Source organism: Empidonax traillii, unplaced genomic scaffold (assembly GCF_003031625.1).
Source record: "Empidonax traillii isolate 1590-97213 ecotype Southwest subspecies unplaced genomic scaffold, ASM303162v1 scaffold6:size4315531, whole genome shotgun sequence".
In the NCBI taxonomy this organism is placed as follows: Eukaryota; Metazoa; Chordata; class Aves; order Passeriformes; family Tyrannidae; genus Empidonax; species Empidonax traillii.
Window position 1 is genome coordinate 945,443 of NW_020955199.1, and position 21,187 is coordinate 966,629.

Sequence of the window (21,187 nt, forward strand, 5' to 3'; positions counted from 1 at the left end):
GGGACCAGCAGAAGCCTGCAGAGAATAGAGCTTCTAGCAACAACAGCTGCCCGGAACTGCCTGAGAGCCAGCTACAAGGGGTCAGACCAGCCCCAGCCTTACAGACCTCTGCAGGATTTCCCTCTCCTGGGCCCCCAAGACCACACCTTCCCTTCTTCCCTGACTATCCCTTCCCCCTGAATAAATAGACATATCCTTCCAACCTATCTCTCCAAGTTACCTTATCAGAAGCCCCTCAGATTCGATGTTCCCTAGCAGGAACCCACCCCTGTACCAGAACCTTCTGTATTCCCCTGTATATAAACTATCCTCTTGGTTAATAAACTGCCATTTTGTGGGTCACATATTTTGTGTGTGTATCCCGTCTCCCAATGCAAAATGTGCCCTGAGGTCTTCTCGCAGGACACCCCCAAACCTGCTAGAGTTGTTCCTCTTCACAGTGCACAGCACACATTAGTATTTAGCTTCAAGGAAGAGGAAGGCAGAGAGGACACAAATCATTTTCCTGATGTTGTTCCATTGATTTCAGAACTGGAGGATTTGTTATGGTTTGAGGACTGCAGACCAAAGACTAAAGCAGGAAAAACTGCATCCCTTCATTTACAGATACAGAATTCTCTCTCTTATTCCCATACATCCCAGACCCTGCCTCTACACCAAGCCTTCAGGTAATCAGCCTGGTTTTCTTTCTTGTCTTACTTGGCACTAAGAAGCTTTCCTGGTAGCAGGTGTTAAACATTCTCAGGAAAGTCTGAAGAATGCTGTTGATCTTCTTCAGTCATAGGGCTCATTACCCTAAAAATATAGTACTGAGAATACAAATTGGCTCTTTTGAATAACTTATCTAGGACATACTCGTTACAGGCCTGAAGCAAGAGTCCTGCAAAATATCTGAACCATTATGATATAAAATATTTACTTTTGAGAAAAATAAAGATGAAATAGAAGAGGATTCTACTTCACTTTAAATACAGCTACAGTGCTGAAGTTTCACAACATGCATTTCAAATTTGCAGAAAGACTCAACTTACAGTTTGACATAACCAAACTAAACAAATCACCTTTTGCAAGTCAAAAGATGAAACTGTTTGTTGGAGAGGTTAGGTAAACTTGGAACATGGATGTACAACTCTAAGCTACATTACATGTCATTAAACATTCTGTGAGAATAAGCAAGGTTTTCTGCTCAATTGCCATGATTTCTTGCTCTTAACATATGCCTAAATATAATTATATCCTCATTTGCATTCTCTGAACAGTCTCTGGTAACTACTTAGTTTATATTTTTTCTCAGTTTGAGACAATTTGGAGAGGTGGAGACCTCAGACAGAAGTCTCTTCCCTTGCATTCAATATTCCTGGTTTCTTCAGGACAGAGAGAGAGAGACCAAATACACCCAGATGTAAGCGAAAAGATAACTCTTTACTATGAAGAATGTAAATAACAATATTGATAAAACTGGGTTAAACCAACTGATGAGGAGAAACTTCCCAAGATCTGACCACCAGACCAAATCAAGATGGCAGTTGGCCTCCTCCACCTGCGAAAAAACACACAGCCACAGGACAGAGACAAGTTGACCACTTCTCCGTGTGGTTCATCTCTCCCACACCCGGAAAAGCTGGCAAGAACAGTTTGAGAGTCAATGCTGGCATGAAGTGGCAGATAGCTGGGATTAGATACTGGCAGACATTTGCGTGGCACTGCAGTTAGGCTGTAGGAGTGTCACAGTGCTGTCAAAGTGGTAGTCACAGTCCAGATCTGTCATTGTGGTGGTGAAAGCCCCAGGTGGGTGAGGGAAACCCCAAAATTCATAGTTAAATATGCTCTGGTTCAGGTGGGAACACCTCTGGTACCTCCCTTGGGGTGGGGAGTTTTACACTGGCTGATGTAATACTCTGAGTCATGGGGTACTTTGGGAATCTTTGACACCTTCTAAGATGTTCCAGCTGTCTCTTAAATCAGTGCAGCTGAGTCCATTATGGCCCATTATGGCTCATCAAAAAGAGATAAATTCCTTCAGGCTAGGTGTGAATGTTCTGGGGAGTTATCACAGCCGAGTCAGCTGTGTAAGAAAAAGAACCACACCTCATAGGATTTGCATCTTTCCTTATCTTGTTTAATACCCAGTTTGTAGGCCATAGTGTTGAATGTGCATGCCTTCAAACCCTGGCCTGAGTGGCCACTCCACGCATTGTCAGCAAAGAAGCTGCTGATCGAGTCACCAGCACCAGCAAGTGGGGAGTAACTGCAGGTGGCCAAATGCTTGAGTTATTAATCACTAGCAGTTCAGTTTTTTTAAAGAAGGCACAACACCAAAAAGCCAAAAAGACACAGAAAAGAAGAGAAAACAAAAGGTGAATAGCAGAATTTTTGTGTAATCCAGGACAAATTTGCTCTGTCCAAAGAAGGGTTTTGCTCAGATCATTGTCATTACAGTTGCTCCAAGCCAACAGTACGTTCAAAGGCTTGTTATGAAATCCCTGGATCTTTGTGCTTGCTCTGAAGAGCTCTGAAGCAACTCCCTAAATAGGACTTGCGCCTGAGAGCATACGTAATATTTCTACTCCATACTTATTTACAAAGGTATGCCTCCTTCAGGCGTGCCCTGGATGAAGAATACTAAATTATTCAGTGCATGTTTGTCAGAAGAACTTGCCACTGCATTAATCCTGCATGATTGTACACTTCAACAGATTTTCAGTCTGTAGTGCCTTTAAGTGTAATATACAAACACAAAGATGATGAACAGTACCCTCCTCTCAACTGCATTTTTCTTTCTCAGTGCAGACAACTGAAGTGGCTTTTAGGGCAGGAGCACAGGGAGAGAAAACTTCACATTTGTTTAGATATACATATATTTACCTTCAGTCAAATAATTTTCATTTAATGTTTTGTATCTGAAAAGCTTCCATTTTCTATCTTCAAATTCTCTTTCACAGAGTAACTTGTTTCTAAAACCTGCTTTTTTTTTCTGAGTAAAAATTTTCTATACTTTTTGCCTACTTGTGCTATTATAAGGACCAGCTACCTCTATCTCACATCTCACAACTTGAATTATGAAAACATGTGAAATCCTTAGAGTTTTCCTTAGTCTTTCTAAGAAACTAAACTTGGATCTTATTTTTATTTACAACTAATATTTTAAGGAGATTAATCATAAAAAATATACATTGCTATTTATAGGTACTAAGTACATATAATGTTGCTTTATAAACTTATTTGCCCTGTGATCTCTTTCTGAACATTAAGTTTTAAATAACAAGTTTAAATACTGAAAGAAAAGTAAAATACAAGATAAAAAATAGTTTTATGTGAATATCTTTTTATATAAACCCCATTGAAAGTAGGCAATATTTCCTTTTTTGAACAACTATTCTCATTAAAATACATTTGTGTGCCCAAGTATTCCATCCTGCCTCAATGATACATCTATATTCTGCCTTCTATATTCTCATTTAACACATTCTGGACCTTCACTTACCCCATTTTAAAATGTAATCTGGAAAAGCATCTTCAAAAGTATCCCTGCATGGCCTTACTATTAATTAAATACTAGGGCTGGACAACACATTATAAATAGTTACTACAAATATACTCCTACTCTTTAGTAAAGAGAATTCACTTTTATCTCAAATATAGACAAAACAGTGTTCAACTAAAAATAAACCAAGCTCACACACTCCAACTCTGAAAAAATCCCGGTATAAATGAGGATATGTCTGTAGAATGTTCAGAAAGTTAAGTAATCTTTTTTAAAAAAGGTTTTAAATAGCTTTCCCTGCTGGCCCCTTTCTTCTCTTCTGAAGTACTTTAATCAAGTTCTCAACAATTTTCCCTGTCATTACAATGAGTGATAAGGACCTGAAAACATTAGTTTGCTTACAAAGTGTAGCTGCTCATTTCTTATAAGCCTTTTTAAAAAAAGAAAAAAAAAAAAAAAAAAAAAGATTCTCTGATTTGTTTTTCTCCTTACTGAAGGAATTCAATGCTTTTTAAATCTGACTGCACTGTCCAGTATACTTTTGAACACATATAGAACAGAACCTCTCAAAGCAAACAAGAACTAGGAATGAAATGAGAATGTACTTTTCCATCAAGATCTTGTAATGACAGTTTATGGCATAACACAAAAAATAATATAAACTACCTATCTGACTGACTGATTAAGCCAAGCTTCAAAGCAGCACAGATTAGGATCTCTTGTGTAAGAGAAAATACTCTATTGTCAGAATTTTGTAACACTGGCAAGACATATTTCCCAAGGCTTTCATACATCATTGTGGAAGCTCAGAATGACCACCATTACACCTGAGAGTAAAGGAAAGAGAGTTTCTCTGCAGAGAACAATAATCGTCCTAAGTTCTTTAATACCGAATATCAAGACATACCTGTGAACTTCAGGAGGTTCCCTCTGGATTTTAGAGCTTGCCTCCACAACCTCTTTGGCTACTTTTCCACTGCATTAAAAGATGATATAAATATTCAAGTAAGATATATGCCAAGAACTACTTATACATGAACAACTAAGTTACATTCAGAAAAATAAAAGGAAACGACAATAAAAAAAAAATCCTATGAAGTGGATATATAATGTCCCAGAATAAAACTTTGTTGTAAACTTGCCCGTAAAGCTACTGAAGGAAAAGCAACTTTTTGTGGTAGAACACTAAGAGTGGGATTGTACTGTCTCTTTAATGCACTCCCATTTTCACAGTTGCCCATTTGCAGGGGGCATACAGTCTCTGCACTGCCCACACGTCCTTGTTTTTACATAAGCAGCACCAAAAGTCTGCTGGTGAAATTGCTCTTGACAGAAGTGTCTTTGTGAAGACTACTATTTTCATAAGTGGCTCTACAGAGACAACAGAACATTTTTCAAATCCTGATCTCAAATAAGTGTGAACAGACCCTTCAGCAGGAAAATCCCTTAGTTTGGCATGACTAATTACTGATGCTTTCTTACTTTCTGAAATGATTTACTATGAACAAGAAATATCAAACACCCACCTATATCGAAATCTACTGCCTTTAAAAAATATCTTGCTGCTGGACATCGTTTTGATCTGACTGGATTTTGCATACCTTAAAGAGAAACAACAGACACTATCAGATTTTCATAGGTATGATAAGCAAAAATGAACAAGGCAAACTACAAGCTCTGTTATTTTTATATCATAAAGTAATCAAAAATTGACCTTTCCACTTTTTTTTTTTTTTTTTTTTTTAAGGCCTTCATGCAAAACTAGGGTATTAAAGCACAGAGAAAATAATTCAAATGGGACAGAATGACTGAACATCCGGCCAGGAAAATGAGAAAATTAAATGCAGACATTTTCTACATCTCTGTGGACTTTCAGTCCCAGAAATGAAGAAGAAAAGACAGTGTTACACCAAAAACCCATAGGACATGTGCCCAACACCACCTTGTTTGTAGGAAAATATGACTACTTCCACTTTCCCACTAGGAAAACAAAGAAATAATAGACAACTACTGTTCTCTCAAACTAGTTGCATTTCCTATGTCTCTATTCAATCAACTTCTTAGCTTCTTACATCATATCCTACTGCTTCTCTCTAATCTTATTAAATCCTCTCCATTTAATATGATTACAAATCTTCATTTTATTAAAGAAGTCCTTTTGAATGACCCAGCAGAATTGAAACAGGTGAATATAATTTTAAGCAATCAATCATGCTAAAGAAATAACTCCACTCCCTGAAAACATTTGGAAAGGAGAAAAACAGATTAGAGAGGCAACCGTGCACACACCAAGGTCAGAGAAGAACAAGTGGCAGGAGGTCTCCTAGGTGTTGGAGCAGAGTCTACTCAGAAGCCAGTGGAGAAAACCATGGGGAAAGAGGCTGTCCCATACAGCCTGTTACAGAGCAGATATCCACACTACAGCCTGTGGAGGACTCCGTACTAGAGCAGGTTCACATGCTCTTAGGGAAGCTGCAGCTTGTGGAGAACCCACACAGCACCTGGCTCCTGGCAGGAGCTGTGACCCATGGAGAGGAACCCGTGATGCAGCAGGTTTATCCTGAGGGCCTGCAAGCCCATGGGAAGGACCCATTCTCGGGCAGTTTATGGAGACTGGAGCAGAGGGAAAGTGTAAGAAGGAAGGAGCAGCAGAGAGAGAGTGCAACCCCCATTCCCCATCTCCCTGAGCTGCTCATGGCATGAAGGACATAGAGCAATTAGTAATGAAGGAGTAAAGCAAAGAAATGCAGGGGAGTGTTTTTAGTTTTGTCTTATTGACAATTTGAAATAGATGAGAAGGTTCCCCAAGTCAAATCTGTTTTGCTTGTGGTGGTAAATGGTAAGCAATCTTTCTGGTTTTATCTTAACCTATGAGCTATTTAATCTTATTTTCTCCCTTTAATCTGTTGAGAGGGCAGCTGGTAGGCATCTGGCACCAAGATCAAACTCATTACAATCATGTATTTGTGATTAATATTACAACTATTTAACAACAAGAGCAGAGAGGTGATATTCCTATGAGTCTTCCTCAGACATCTTTACTTTGAGCACTAATTTCTCTTCTTTAGGTGGAAATTGTTTCCTATTCCCTATTTATTTCTAGTAAAGTAAAATAAAACTACTCAAAAAATATGAACTCTTTTCCTACTTGTCTATTTCAAATTGAAAACAGTTCCTGAAAAACATTATTTTAATCTTTCTAGATAGAATGTATATAGACTTTCCACAGTCTCAAACACAGTGGTTATTGACATAGAGAATTATCAGATGTGTTGTGCCACCTCATACTTCCTATTTCTTCATAAATAGATCATCTGAATAGATTATATATTATTGCATGGATGTTGAAACAAGAGAAGGATGGACTCATCTCCAAATTAAAGCAAACTACTAACATCCAGGTTAGAACACACATTCTTCCTACTTAGTTACTATTTACCATTACAGCAGCCCCCTGGTGTTGCTATGTGTCAACACAGAAACACTAATTTTTATAAAATATGCAAGAGTCTGTAAAGAGAAACTAAGTAGCAGAATAAAAGCTACATGCCTAAAGGGACGCATAACTAAACAGATCTAACAAAGTCAATGGAGGACAGAAAGAATGCATAAGAGCTTTTAAATGAGGAATCATTATCAGGTTCTCTTTTAAGGAATAGGGAAGCAGATACTCTTTTGTTTTCTTGTAATTTACATGCTTTTTTTGTTTAAAAAGATTGATGGTATCTTTCAAAATGTATCTAAAAATGTCCTTTTTTTTTAAAATCACAGCAGAGAATTGTTTATTTTTCAAACAACTCTTACTAAACCTTGGATTTCAAGTGGAAGAACAATTCCTGGCAGAAGAGCCCAGAGAATTCTCAATACATTCAGCAGCAGGGCAACAAAGTTCCCAGACACAAGTGCCGTACTGTGTCCATCCAAGATCTCACTTCAGAGCAGCAAAAAAAAAAAATGTGCTGGAGAAAGTATGATTATTCACTGCCAAACCCTCTTACCACACTTAGATTTTAAAGAATTTCTAATAATGGCATGAAATGAAATAACATTCCAAATTAACCTGCATATTTTCTGTTTCCATTTTGCATTCTGTTCATGAAATGGAAAATTTCACATTGAACAATCTTCTTCTCACGTGCAGTTCTTTTCTTTTAGTACAGATAATGACTTCAGATTACATACTTGTAAAAAGCCTGGTTCTCCACCCCACATTTCCATAGATGCTTGCAAGCCGCTGGTGTGGATGTATGGAATGACAGCACAGCCTTTTTCTAAGTGTAAGGAAAAGAAAACAAATTAAAGTAGTGAAAATGTTGAATTCTCAAAGACAGAAGTAGCTGTACCTGACAGCCTCATCCTTAACCAGATACTCTGAAGACCAATTTTTCCCATGTATGTTCAAATGGTGGTTCACCCACTGATGTAGAGCCCATACAGAGCTTATACTTAAAACAGCCCACACAAATTTTTTGGAAATGAAAGGAGATGCTTGGAGGGGGCATGCAAGATCACATGTACAAGTGGCTTGTGGAATAACTGTATCCTGGTCAAAATCAAAGGAGGAAAGTCTCTGTCTTCAATAATCTAGTGCACAGTTGTTACACTACTTACCACCCACCCCTCCCTGTTCCCTACCACTTGATGTCCTACTGTCAAAATCTGCTTGCAACCACACAAACAGTTCCTGATAACTCTGACATTATTTCCTTCCTTCATTTTCTTTCCTCACCTGCATTCAAAACCTTAATCTTAGACTGCATCACTCTGACCTAGGTAAAGAACTGATTATAGCATGCTGTAGGCAAAAATCTCCATGATTTAAATCACAAAAGCCTAATGATATAATTCCTATCTATGTGGGACAGACTATAGCCTATTAAGCTGACCAGGATTTGAGATTGTGATTATCCAAAAATAACTCAAATTGATCCAGGTATCAATGCACACTTGAATTTTCAATCATATACAGACATCATCTATACTTCAAAGTGGGTGAGTATAGCACTTTTAAATCAATTAAAGCTTGACTCCAAAGATAATCAAAACCATGAACAATCAGCATAGCGTGGCATAAAGGTTAAGCAAAAAATGTTTCAACCTTTTGCAAACTAGACATTCTTTTGACAGCAGCAATTTAACATTAATTCATATTCTATATTTTAGTTACAATATGAAGTGCAATTATTGATTGTTTAGAAGTTGGTTTAGTTTAAAAATTATGTTATGTCTTAGTGCATCTTAATCAAATAGAGAAGTTCTGTAAAAATGTTAAACCTAACCTCTTTCTGAGCTCCAAACACATAAAAAGTCTTCCCTTCAAATTTTAGTTTATAGACATCACACCTAGAAAAAGGAAAAATATTTAAGTACAGGAAAAACAGGTAGTTCTACTAGTAAGAAATGCAACTCGCATGCAAGTTTCCCTGATTCCAAAAGTCAAGCAGGTTGTCAAATGACAAAGAGCCTCTACAGGACTCTTACTTTTAGCACAGAAGTATCTAATATTCTAATTTTTTTTAGAGAATGTAAGTCCACAGTATTTCTTTTACCTGCCTATGCACATTCAAAGAATTAACTTTGGCTGCTGGAAAGTGAAGAGAAAATTAAAGGTAGACAGAAACTTACATATATACGCTATTTATGATACAGTTTGTGAATCCTCTTAAAATCTTAAAATATCTATTGTAATTAAATTGAGGGAAAGATAATACTTTTTTTCTATACTTATTTAGACTTATTTATTTGAGATTTCATATCACAATCTCAGTAACTGACTACTTACTACAGAACACAATTGGAAAAAAAAGTTTGACAAAACTTACTACAGGGGCCTTATGAGTTGCAAACCTATCTCAAAATTTAATTTAACCAAGTCTGAAAGCTCAGTCTACATATAGAATAGGAGTGCAGCATAGAACGGCAATGTAATGCCTCTACCTAAATAACAATGGAAATTTTGTCATTACCAGAGCTTTTTCATAAACTTCTCTAAAGGTTTTGGATGTCAGATGCTTGAAATGGGAATAATTCTGGAGGTAAGGACAATGGTATCCCTGAAAGTTTATAGCAAGAATTTTGCTTAACATAAACAACAACAAAAAAATTCCAGTTTATATTAAACTGAAAATGAAATCTCAAATATGAATTTGGATTTTTACAGTGTAATGCAAATTTCAGCTAGCACTAGTTAAAGTTACTAGCACTCACTTCTACACCTTGGAAATGAAAGAAGCAGTACATGATGAACAGATAAACCTCACCAGACCAACCTTCCAAACTCTAGAGTAACACTGAGACAGCTTAATGGCTTTTCCTCTATTGCTCTTTCATTTTGTATCTGCTTTACACATCAATGGACAAAATAAACATACCTAGATCTCCAGAAAGACATGCTGTCCTTAAATAACCTGAAAAACTAAGTGCTGTGAAATTACTTTCCCATAATATGGTGGACAAATGCTTGGCAAGGGCTATTCTCTCCTCTGTGCACCACAGACTGACATTACAGTAAAATCATCCTACTGCCAAAAGCACAAACCACTGAAGTACTGTGACCAGGGCTACCTGTAATTAACCTCAGGGAGACTACAGCATAAATCCAGTATTGCAAGTGGCTGGCATTTGACAGGCATGTCCCCAGAGATCCACAGGGAACTGAACTGTACACTGACTTTACACCTCCAAAGATTTCGGGTTGTTCAGCTATTAGGGAGGTTTCTACAGATATGCAGTAAATAGTCCAGCTGTACTTTAAAAACTGCTTCAGCATTTTTTCACCTTCTGCCTGTCTGGATACTATAGGACAGGCTGAAAGCTCTGAGATGGAACAGCCACACCCAAGTAACTGCTGTTTGCATCTGTGTAAAAGCAGCCTAAAAAGAGATTTATCAATATTTAAGCATGACTGCTAGTTCTGCACCACCTTTGAGGGCATGACCAGCTGCACTTACATTACCTCTAGGAGTTCAGTTTTACCTCTCCCTCAAATGTGGCTGGCTGTTGCTAACCAATTATGTTTTACAGGAGCATAAACCAAAAGCAACACCAGAAAAACCAAGAACAATTGCCAAAGTGCCAGACTAAAAGGAAAAAAAAAACTCTTTAAGGCATTCTCACCTGCTTACTGAATAAGTTCTTTTGTAGTTTTCAAATTGAGGTTATGGAAAAGAGGAAATAGTAGTATTTTTACAAGAGTCAAATAAAGATTAAGGTGAACTCTTGTAAACAATTCCAGACATCTCTGACAATAAGCCTCACTGGTGACTTAAAAAAATCAACTTACTCAGTTTTTAACATTCATGCATTATTTTGACTAATGCACCCCGTGGAATTATTTTCATTAGAGGATGAATGAGACCAAAGTTGTTGTTGGTCTTGTGATAAGTAAAGGCACCAGTTTTATTCCAAGCAAATTAAAATAAAAAGGGGGTACTAACAAAAGAACTATTTCTGTATATTTACTAACTTCTAGGCGTACCGTGGAGTCTGTAAGGTGAAGGGTCCTGTCTGGACCTAACACCAGGGAATCTTTTGCGGCCAGGAACAGGGAACAAATTATAAATAAAAATGTATTCCTCTTTGCCATGTGGATACAAAGAGAGGCCCTCCATGCCTTGCAGTGTGGGGATGATGCAAGACTCCCCTGTACGAGCCCAGGGGAGATAAGTTACAACCAGCCAAAAGGTAACACCCACCTCCAAAGCAAGGAAATTACCTTTTAAGGCAACAAACGGACAATGAATGAATATTCAACAACTGATATCGAAAGGGTACAAAAAGCGTGGTTTTCAAACAAGGTGTGTGCTCTTTGTATGATCCAGAGGTGCACCCAGTGCTGGAAATGGGTAACCGGCACTGTAATAAAAATCTCTTGCTATATTTCTTTGTTCTGCAGGTATTTTTGCCATCTTCAAAATTCAAGGAAAGAAGTAACTTATAACAGGTCTTATTATTGTTTTCATCTAAAATTCTTTGAATCAGAAACATGATGGGGCAAGAGAAGGCATATTCACGTGGTTCTCCCTAAAGACAACATATGCAGGTGAAGATAGCAGGAAGAAGAAAAGAAGGCGAAAATACTCCTACTTATTAAGATACATTTACTTCATATGCTTACCATTTTAATAAATGAATTCTTTTATTCCCTTGGAAGACTACAAATCCTGCAGCTGTGAATCCTAGAAATGTAGTTGTCCCGATTGAGTCCTTGAAAGAGAAAAGGAAACATAATTTTCCCTTCATCCAGTCAGGCATTTCTTACTGACAGCATAAATTGTTACTTTTCTCTAGACTACCTGTAATTTTTTTCCCTTTTCAAAATAAATTTTGCCTTCAAAATGTACATTTCTAAAGAAAAAAGGCAACAATGGCCTCATTTATTTCTAGTGAGAAACAGCATCTTATGCTTTTTTCCCCATCTGCCTGTAGCTGATGAAAACAGGGACTCTTTAGGTTTATTTACTAATTTTATTGAAAATATACTTCTGTTTATGTCCCATCCTTAATACACTGACTAACTACAAATCAGGGATTTGTGTCTGCTTCAACACTGATATTTTTTAAGATTTCAGAATACACTGTTCCTCTGCAAGATATTGTGTTGGAAGTACTCCTGACAGACAGCTTTCACTACTATAAGCTTCTGGTTTGTGCTCAAGTATTCTTGAGTATTCTCAAGTATTCTTGATCACAAACCAGAAGATACGGTGATACTCGTCTTTCAAATAGAAGACACCATTTTAAAATTTTAACTGTACAATAAAAGTTCTGGCTCATCCTTTTTGATTAATGATTTGGGTGAGTTTTGCATCCATTGGATTTCCTGTTCATCCCAAATTCCATACCTTCATCTTGCTAAAGATAGTCAACTTTATTGTGCCTGATGTTTCACTAAGAGAATAAAGGGGAACTGAAACAGGGATCATTCTGGAGTAGCAGCCACAGCACTGGAAGGAGACAGAGAAGAACCTTGCTTTGATGTTTGCTGCCAGAAGACAGACAAATTTGCCTTAAGCATGGGTCACAAACTTCTCACTGTCCCCACACTACCAGCCACACAGGCAAAGAGGAAATTCTGAGCCAGTTTTGCCTCTGGGCTAAGTGTCAACCTAAGTCTCTGGGATGTCCTTTGAAAATCTCCAGTATAGTTTCAAACTAAAATTTACTGTCACTGACTGCACTGAGCTCTGAACCAGCCCATCTTTCACACAGGAGCACCATTCCTGACAAAGTATATATGACATCTTATGCAGCTTTGTGTTAAAGATGACAGCTTAGGGGTTCTCACCACCAGCACATCTAACTGAACGGTACTGCCCTTTCAACAATATACAAGCCAAAGTAAAAGCAGCAGTTAAACCAAAAGCAAGTAATACTAAAAATAAACACTGCAGATTATGCAGATACAACCGTGTAATTAAAAATACAGGTATAAAAGATAATCAGAACTTATCCTTCTTATAGAGGACCGCAAAATATCAAAGTGGGGGATGGAAATAGGACATTTGGTTTCTTGTTCTTCCTAAGATTTTCATACTTTGATGGTATTTGAAAAATCGATCTGCCAAGGATTATCAGTTTATTGCACCTTCTGGACAGAATAATGCTGAATTCTGAAAATTTTGGCAAATAAAAAGTATTTCACACCTGGAGTGCTTATGAGAGACTTTTGCATTAAATCAAAGAAATTATGAAGTATAATCAAAGCTTAATGTCATGACACTCAACTACATTCTCCTATGATGTTCTGCTTCCTCTGGAGAGATCCTTCCTTTGACTGATGCAGCAATGTCAAGCTGTCAGTGTTCTTCCAAGCCTTAAGCATAATGTAGAGTTCTAGGGCGCGTTTTTTATAAATTACTTACTATTTGTGCATGGATAAAAAAAACAGAGCTAAATCAATTCCATTAATGGATTTTAAGTAAATATTAGTAAAAAGAATGCTTCTTTAAATATTAGTAAAAAGACTCTAACCTTGCATGGATGAGGATCAACACCATAAGTTTCCAAAGAATATGCTTTCAGGAGCAAGTTGAATTCAGCAACAGCTGGGCTCTGACCTCTGAAATTACAAAAGAAACAGCAGTTTTACAGCAGAAAGAAAACAGGAGAAAAAGACTGCGGACTTTAAATGCCTAAAAACAGGGGAAAGTTTTTACTGACATTCAAACTATTTCAACCATGTTTTGTTTATAATAAAAAGATAGAAAACTTTTCACATTTTCTTCTTTTGAACTGTACAGTGCCTGATGTTTTCACGAAAGTCCCAAAGTTTTCTCTCAATCCTGAGATAACAACACTTAGCCAGAATTGTCCAATATTTCTTTTTTTTTCATATACAATCACATCAGCCTGAATATTAAATAAATCTCAGCATCTTTTTTCCACAAACTCTTGCTCCCCAACTTGTTTAAAAGGATTGTGCAGATTAACAAACATTCCTTCCAGCGCAGGGTATAAAAGCGGCAATCATATTACACTGTCTACTCAGATGCATGCCTAATTATAGCAGTGCCTGTTACCAACATCAGAATCTGTCAGCATTTCCAGTTATACACCCCTATTTTTAGGGTGTCTATAATCAACAGTAAATATACGCTAAAGACTGAAACATGGCCTGCAAGACTTGAGTTCCAGAGTAAGTTTTATTATTTGACTTTTGCTAACTCCTGCCATTACAATAAGCTCTAATATAGATTTAAAATATCTGTTTGAAAGTGAACTGTTTCAGTTATTTTTTCATTTATGTATCTGCATAACTAGAGTACATGATTCTGATACATAAAATGGTTTTATGACAACGAACAGTGCCTAAGACCTTTAGAAAGCCAGGCCTCATAAATCTCATGCAAATTATTAAAAAAAAAAAAAAAAACAAAACACAACAACTAAAGAAAAACATCCACTATAAACAAGTTTTCCAGGAACATAGTCATACTTTATCTTGTGCCTGCATTTTGGAGTCCAGCCTCACACTGTAATCAATGGCACATGGGAACTGAAGTTTAAAGCTGCACTATGTGTTGGGGTAGAATAATTTCCCTGTAAGTCTATTATTCCCCAGTAGCTGGAAACCAACAAACATCGATATAAGATATTCAGTAACTGGCCCAAAATTCAGTTTAACAACTAAGACACTTGTGGATATCAAATCCTATTTTAAACCTAAGAGGATGATGCCCTTTGGCAATGTAAGTATCAATAACCTTTTCTCTTACAATTTTTCACTAGTGTTAATTTTCACCATTCGTCATCTCCCACTCAGTCTCATGACATTTCTTGGGCTTCTTCTGTGTTTATTTTGGACCTCTCTCAATATACACAAAACCTTCATCTTATTTCAGGCCACATTTTTTTGGATATTTTGCTTTTAAAGGCAAAAAAACCCACCAAACCCCACACAAAGAAAATACCCCATTTAGAAATGTGGCCTTTCTTCTCCTTTTTTTGGTCTCTTTCTCACCTCTTTCCAATGGAGAATAATATATATCAAGTGGAACATCAAGAATTACAAATAGATGTTTACACAGTTAAACACTTAATGGAAAAGCAGCATGAAAGCAGCAAGCAAAAGAAAAATGCTTATTTTTCCCTGTCAACTTGCTGGTACCTCTACTGAATTTTTCTCCATTTTCAGTACTAATAAATCACAATCTTATGTTTAATCACAACTCTAAGACCATAAATGACCCTTAAAAAGGCAATAAATTTGTTTCATGTACAAGTCAACTGCACATGACGGAACTAATTAACTAGTTAGACCTAAATTACTTAGCACACTTACGTTGCATAGTGAAAAGCCAAACAAACAGATGGTTTGATTGCTTATTGGATATTGAGCCTTACAGAAATATAAGATTATAAAATACATCTTTTCTCCAGCTACCTTAGCTGGCACAAGGGAAAATAGTCAAGCTTCTGTTTTGAATGGGCCAAAAATGACAAGTGATTTGTAACAATGTAGTTTGGGGGTTTGGCATACTGAAATGGGGAAAAATATTAGAGAGACATATTAAAGAAAAAAAAAATTAGCAGGCTCTCTCCACCTATAGCCTCTGAAACTATGCTGGTTTTGTGCACATCAAGTGGAACAAGATGTGGCACTTGGAAAAAACAGGCAGAAAACATGGACAAATTTGATCTCATCGGATTACAGGCTAATCAAATGGCCACAGTGCAGAGCCTTAAAAGAACATTACAAAGCACAAGAGTCAAGAGCAGTATCAAATGAAAATTCCTCTTCATCTCTTCTCAAAGGATTAATATTTGTCTTGATAAATGCTTTTCATCTGTAACTTAATAATGAGATTTTTCTTACTAAATAAAAATATACCTGTACCAAATCCTATCAGCAAAGTCAATGGTTTTTTACCAATCAGTGATCTAACATTAGATATGGCTTTGATTTGCTTTGTTTAAAAGCCTTAAGCTTTTGGCATGCAGCAAACATCCTTATACGAGAATTTATAGCATTTCTTAATACATGTAAGTGTTTCAACTATTGCCTCTTACAGTGGAAAATATTTAGGCAATGCATCTTTGCTGGTTTATAACTCAGTTCTCTCAGGAAAGTCGTGTCTCTGTCAGTGCATTTACTCTTCTTGATTTATTTTTCAATATATATTCAGCATTAAGTAGAAGATACATGTTTCTGTATGTTTCAGCCACTACCGCATCTGGCTGCTATGTGGTGAAGCGCTGAGCCAGAGTTGGCCCCTAGATGGACCTTCCAACCTAATGTTATATTTAGTCATGTATCTGTTTATTAGACAAAATTCTATATAATCCTTAGTAACGTCCTTAATACTACCCCTGTGTAAACATGCATGCTTGTTAGTAAGGTGTATTGGTATCCACCTAATTAATAAAGATTTATATTTGCTATGAATGTATCCATCATTCTGTATTTAGAGACTAGTCAAGGTTAGTAAGGTATATTGGTATCCACCTAATTAAAAAATATTTATATTTGCTATGAATGTATCCATCATTCTGTATTTAGAGACTAGTCAAGGCCATGGAGATAGGAGATTGGCTCCATTCGACAGTAGTTGGTCCAAATTGAATCCCTTGATTTTACTCTGAGCCCTGGCCAGGCTTTGGGGAAAAACCAAGGAGAGAAGAAAGCTAAATATTTTCTGCACATAATAAGTGATGTAAGCTTGTTTGTTTACCAGTATAAAAGCTGGATCCTCTCACAGCAAAGACGGAAGCCTCACCTGTGAGTGGAAGCACTGCATAAGATTTCCCAGTTCCCAGGAGTGGTTCTCCAACCCTTCACTGTAATGGGGGTTCTCCAGCTGATGTGTAGGTCTCGATGCTAATTATGGTAATGCATTAAATGGGGTAACTGGTGATATATCTTTCTATATCAACACAGACGTTCTTTGTAGTAATGATTAGGTGCATTGCTAAGCTTATTCTTTTATAATTCATTGCTTCTTTTGTAATTCCTTGCTGGTTTGCACTATAACAAATTTATACACTTGTTCTTTAAAGCTGGTGTCTGTGTTTCTTGTGTTGATCCTTTGCCATGGCAAAGGTTTGAACAGGACCAGTAAAAGAAACCATTATTGAGAAAAGTTTCTGCATACCATAGAAACAGTAAATGTGGATTACTTGTGAAATTACAGCTCCACAGTTATTAGCTACAAATTTATGATTCAGCCTAGGAATCAATCAATCTAACCGTTCCTAATAAAATTGAATGAAACAAACAGTGCAATATAGAAGTGAGAAGTCTGCAACACACTCTGTTTTTAACTTTAGGCTCATGTGAAGTATGCACTAGAGGATGTAAAAGCTCTGTTTTTTCCCCACAGGGTCCCCAGCTCTGAAGCATTTCAAATGTGAGAAAGCTCAACAGGATGTGTCACAGCAAGGGCTTACTTGCTTGCTCACTGCCAATACCCATTCAGTCCAGAATTTTCTCCCCTTCATACCTTTGCTCTAGTCATGAAACTTAGTGAAAGTTAAGGATGAGGCAACACAGGATTGAGCATTAATTCCTTTTAACAAAGAAGACTGTATGGCAATAACAGCAAGGAAAAAAAATTTTCAATGTTATTCTTGGTTTCCTGCTTTCTGAACGACATTAGTAAGGTCCCTTCATTTCTCTTCTCTGATTCTCTTACTGACTTACAAAATGCTGTGAGATACTACTATTAACATTGTGGTAATAACAATTAATGTCCACCCATTTGCCTCATCTTTATGTCAAACAAAGGTACTTGCTGCAGAACACAATAGCAATACTTTAGTAGAGTGTGGTTGAGACTCCAATAGCTATTAAATTATAATGCTAAAAGTCTTGGGCAGTTTTTACTGAGCTTAAGCTCAGGAGATTTTGGCCAATAGTGGAGATGTTTTAAAATAAAGCCTGTTTGCTATTGTTTTTAGTCACAATAATGGTGCTAGGGAAGACTGTAGTATTGAAACAAAACTGCTATGATTTAATTTACCTATTATTAATTTAAAATCTATTCCCATGATGCAGAGAAATCTACTAAGCTCTCTGGTTTTATCAAGGTGATTAATATTTCTAGTCCAGACACTTCTAGCCCATAAAGCCTTCCCCAAATAAAGAGGAAGTGAAGGAGGGGGGGCAGAGGAAATAGGTCCTTTCAGCTGCTAAAGAAATCCCTGGGTTGTACAATTTCGCAGAGGCATCTGAAGATAACAGCATGCTAAGTGTGCAGACCATGAATCCAAACTGCACCATGAGAGAGGTAACAACTATCATGGTAAAAACAACAACATATGTAGATCATGATTATGACCAGTCTTCGCAGGGGAAAAAAAGGCACCCAAAAAAAAAAAAAAAAGTCACATGCACATGTACACACACAAAATAGATCTTTGCTAAAGATAAAAAAATTATCAATGTTGCAAAAAAAATTACTGCCTTTTTCAGTTCTGATAGATCTAATAGATCATCCTTTCCACTGAATTTCTACTGAATACTTCTTGGAATTCCATTAAAAGAAAAATCCCATGTATAGATGTATCCTTTCAGTTTTTCAAAAGAGGAAGGAAAAGATAATTCTTTTGCCTGTGAATTTGCTTTCTCTAGATTACCACTATAACTGGTTCTTCCATTAAATTCCTGCTCAGGTAAAGGTTCCTCACCATAAAGCTTCTGGAAATATTCTCTGTGTCATACAAACACCAATCCAGCAACTCACTTATTATTTTTACATCAAAACAACACCTCACTTACTATTTCCTAGTTAGTGCATCCAGAAGCACAAGAATGGTCCCTTGATTTGAACTCGTTTTAAGCACACTCCTATCAGTAAAAATATGGTTCAGGATAACAAAGCTTTGAGGAAAGCAGCACACACAGAATCCTTCAGGAAAAGGACTAGGTAACTAGATTTCATCCAAATTACAACTGATATAAACTATTTAGTGAAAGAAAGAACACACCAGGAAAATGTGGCAGAATTAGAAACAAATAATTATTCACCCATTATAACACACACAATGACATTTTAATACCAGGTTGCTATCTTAGAGAGAATTAGTTATTTTAGAAGTTGCAGTGATATGCCAACTTATGGCCTGATAGGTAAATCTAAATGCTTATGGTGGGAGACTGTACGCAAGGCAGCATGGGCTATCAAAGCTGAAATAAAGAGGGCATTCAGTGCAACCAGAGCTATAATGTAAGTGAGGCCCTGAGCAGCTATCACTACTGCCTGCCTGAGAACTCCAGCTACATATCATTGTCCTCCTCAGCTCTCCAAGGCCCTCAGTATACTTTGTATAGCTAGGAACTACAAAGACTTTGGCTCCTTAGGCCTCGAACTCACCTATCCCTGCAGTAGCCCAAATCCTGCCTCTTTCCAGATGTGCCCCTCACCTCCGTGTAAACCTCAGCATATCCTCTGTCCCCAGCAAAGTGGCTTCTGTCTCCTGTAACATGACTTGCAAGTTTTGGAGCATCCTTCCAGAAGGATTCCCTTCATGTATATGAGGCTGTTAAATACCAATGTGATTAGGGTAGCACAAGAAGATAAATATAACCCATAGATAAGTGCTCTGCCAGCATTAAATACATAAAAGTAAATAATATGTAGTTTTAATTGCAAGAAGCACTTAAATGGAAAACCAAATCCACCTTATTCTGGACTTGCTAAATGTGAATTTAGTTTTAGCACTTTTAAATGCTAAATGAACACCATTAAGTTGCTTTAATCTTGAATGTAACGATATTAACACTCACAAAGAAAAGCACTTTTTAGCAACTGCTGCCACGTGTTCTAGGACAGCCTCCCAGATTGCACTCTGATAGTAACATTTGGAGTTATGCTTGCCAGTGGCTCCACTGACAGATCCATGTCTGCAGGAGAGAGTTGGGTCAGTGGAGACCAGGATATCCTGTACTCCTACTGCAACCAGTCGGAGCACACATAGTAACTAATGGTATGGTGAGGAGAATACAGTAAGAGTCAAAGAAGCAGAGGAAAGTTAAAAGTGCTTAAATCCTCACTAGGAAGTTACAATATAGATGATGCAGCAAAGGAAAAAATGTTATATACTTGCCAAGTCCAATTTAAATACCATTTTTCATTTTGCTTTGATCAAACTCAAGCATTAATTTCCTACTCTGGTTTCAAGAAAATACTCCCTTTGCCTTAAAATTTCAAATTGCTTTTGCGATAGTTACTATCAGAATATGGTAGTGATTTTGCAGGCTCAGAGGAAACTTTTTCTTCTCCGAAAAGATATTCTTTCATGCATGACTTTTGCGAAAGTTGGAGCATTTGATATCCACAGTGGAGAAAATGAACAACTCAGTAGCACTCTGACATCTTGAGACTGTATCCACACTGGCTGTCCCAGGGAATAACAAATAACTTGCATTTACCTATACAGGTAAATGCAGGTTTTTTTGGTGTAATCTACCTGAACCCATGACAGTAAATATTACATTTACCTATACAGGTCAGCATGGGAAACAGGAAGTTGAACAGGTCATGCATCTCTATAATTTACTTGTCAAAGTTAATATTTGCATGGGACTTTCAGATAAATTAATGGTGTTTTACATAACACTTCCATATATAAATCACATGGTGCAATATTTCATATCAGAAATAAGTAAAAATGGATTGCTAGTTTTCCGGCGGGGGTAAAAAAAAAAAAAAAAAAAGCTTGGTTTTCAACCACTGAGTTCTTTCAAAAAACAAAACAAAACAAAAGCCACAAAACCAAACCAAAACAAAACCAAAAACAACAGGGGAAAGAACCCAAACCAACCCAACCCAAACCAAACCGTTATTCCTATAAATATAAATTCCCTTGAAAAAGATTTATGTCCATTTTCCCTTTAGAAATCTCCATATTTTCAGGTGTCTGGCCTCTGGAAGCTGTGGCTGAAAGGTATCTTTCAAAAGCCAGGGAACTTTGTCAGAGTAACAAATGTTCCGTTAAAGGATGTAAGACTTGATATCAAGTTCATAACAAGGTATTTTTGTCTTTTGTTTTTTTTCTGTACCTCTCCCCTTCTTAATGAGGAAAGAATAATTAATTAAAATTCACAAGACAATCACAACTCAATAAACCTGTCATGCATTTCTGTCTGTCATATTTATGTTTTTGCAATTAGGTGCAGTAGAAAGTCACATAAAAGGTCACATTTTGCTAAAATGCAGTGATGTTCTCACAGGCACAAAGGATAGTAGGGACATCATGTCATAC

The 21,187-nt window shown here is 36.9% G+C and overlaps 1 protein-coding gene across 2 annotated transcripts in view; it reads right to left on the minus strand.

Moving 5' to 3' along the window:
• Positions 1 to 21,187, minus strand: part of FRMD3 (FERM domain containing 3) — a 131,195-nt gene that overhangs the window by 15,828 nt on the left and 94,180 nt on the right. For both annotated transcript variants that reach the window (XM_027880242.1, XM_027880252.1), the window contains 6 exons: positions 13,457 to 13,544; positions 11,601 to 11,689; positions 8,764 to 8,827; positions 7,667 to 7,755; positions 5,011 to 5,085; positions 4,392 to 4,460 (listed from right to left, as the gene is read on the minus strand). In XM_027880242.1, coding sequence (XP_027736043.1) covers positions 4,392 to 4,460; positions 5,011 to 5,085; positions 7,667 to 7,755; positions 8,764 to 8,827; positions 11,601 to 11,689; positions 13,457 to 13,544 — 474 coding nt within the window. The remainder of the gene's footprint in view (positions 1 to 4,391; positions 4,461 to 5,010; positions 5,086 to 7,666; positions 7,756 to 8,763; positions 8,828 to 11,600; positions 11,690 to 13,456; positions 13,545 to 21,187) is intronic.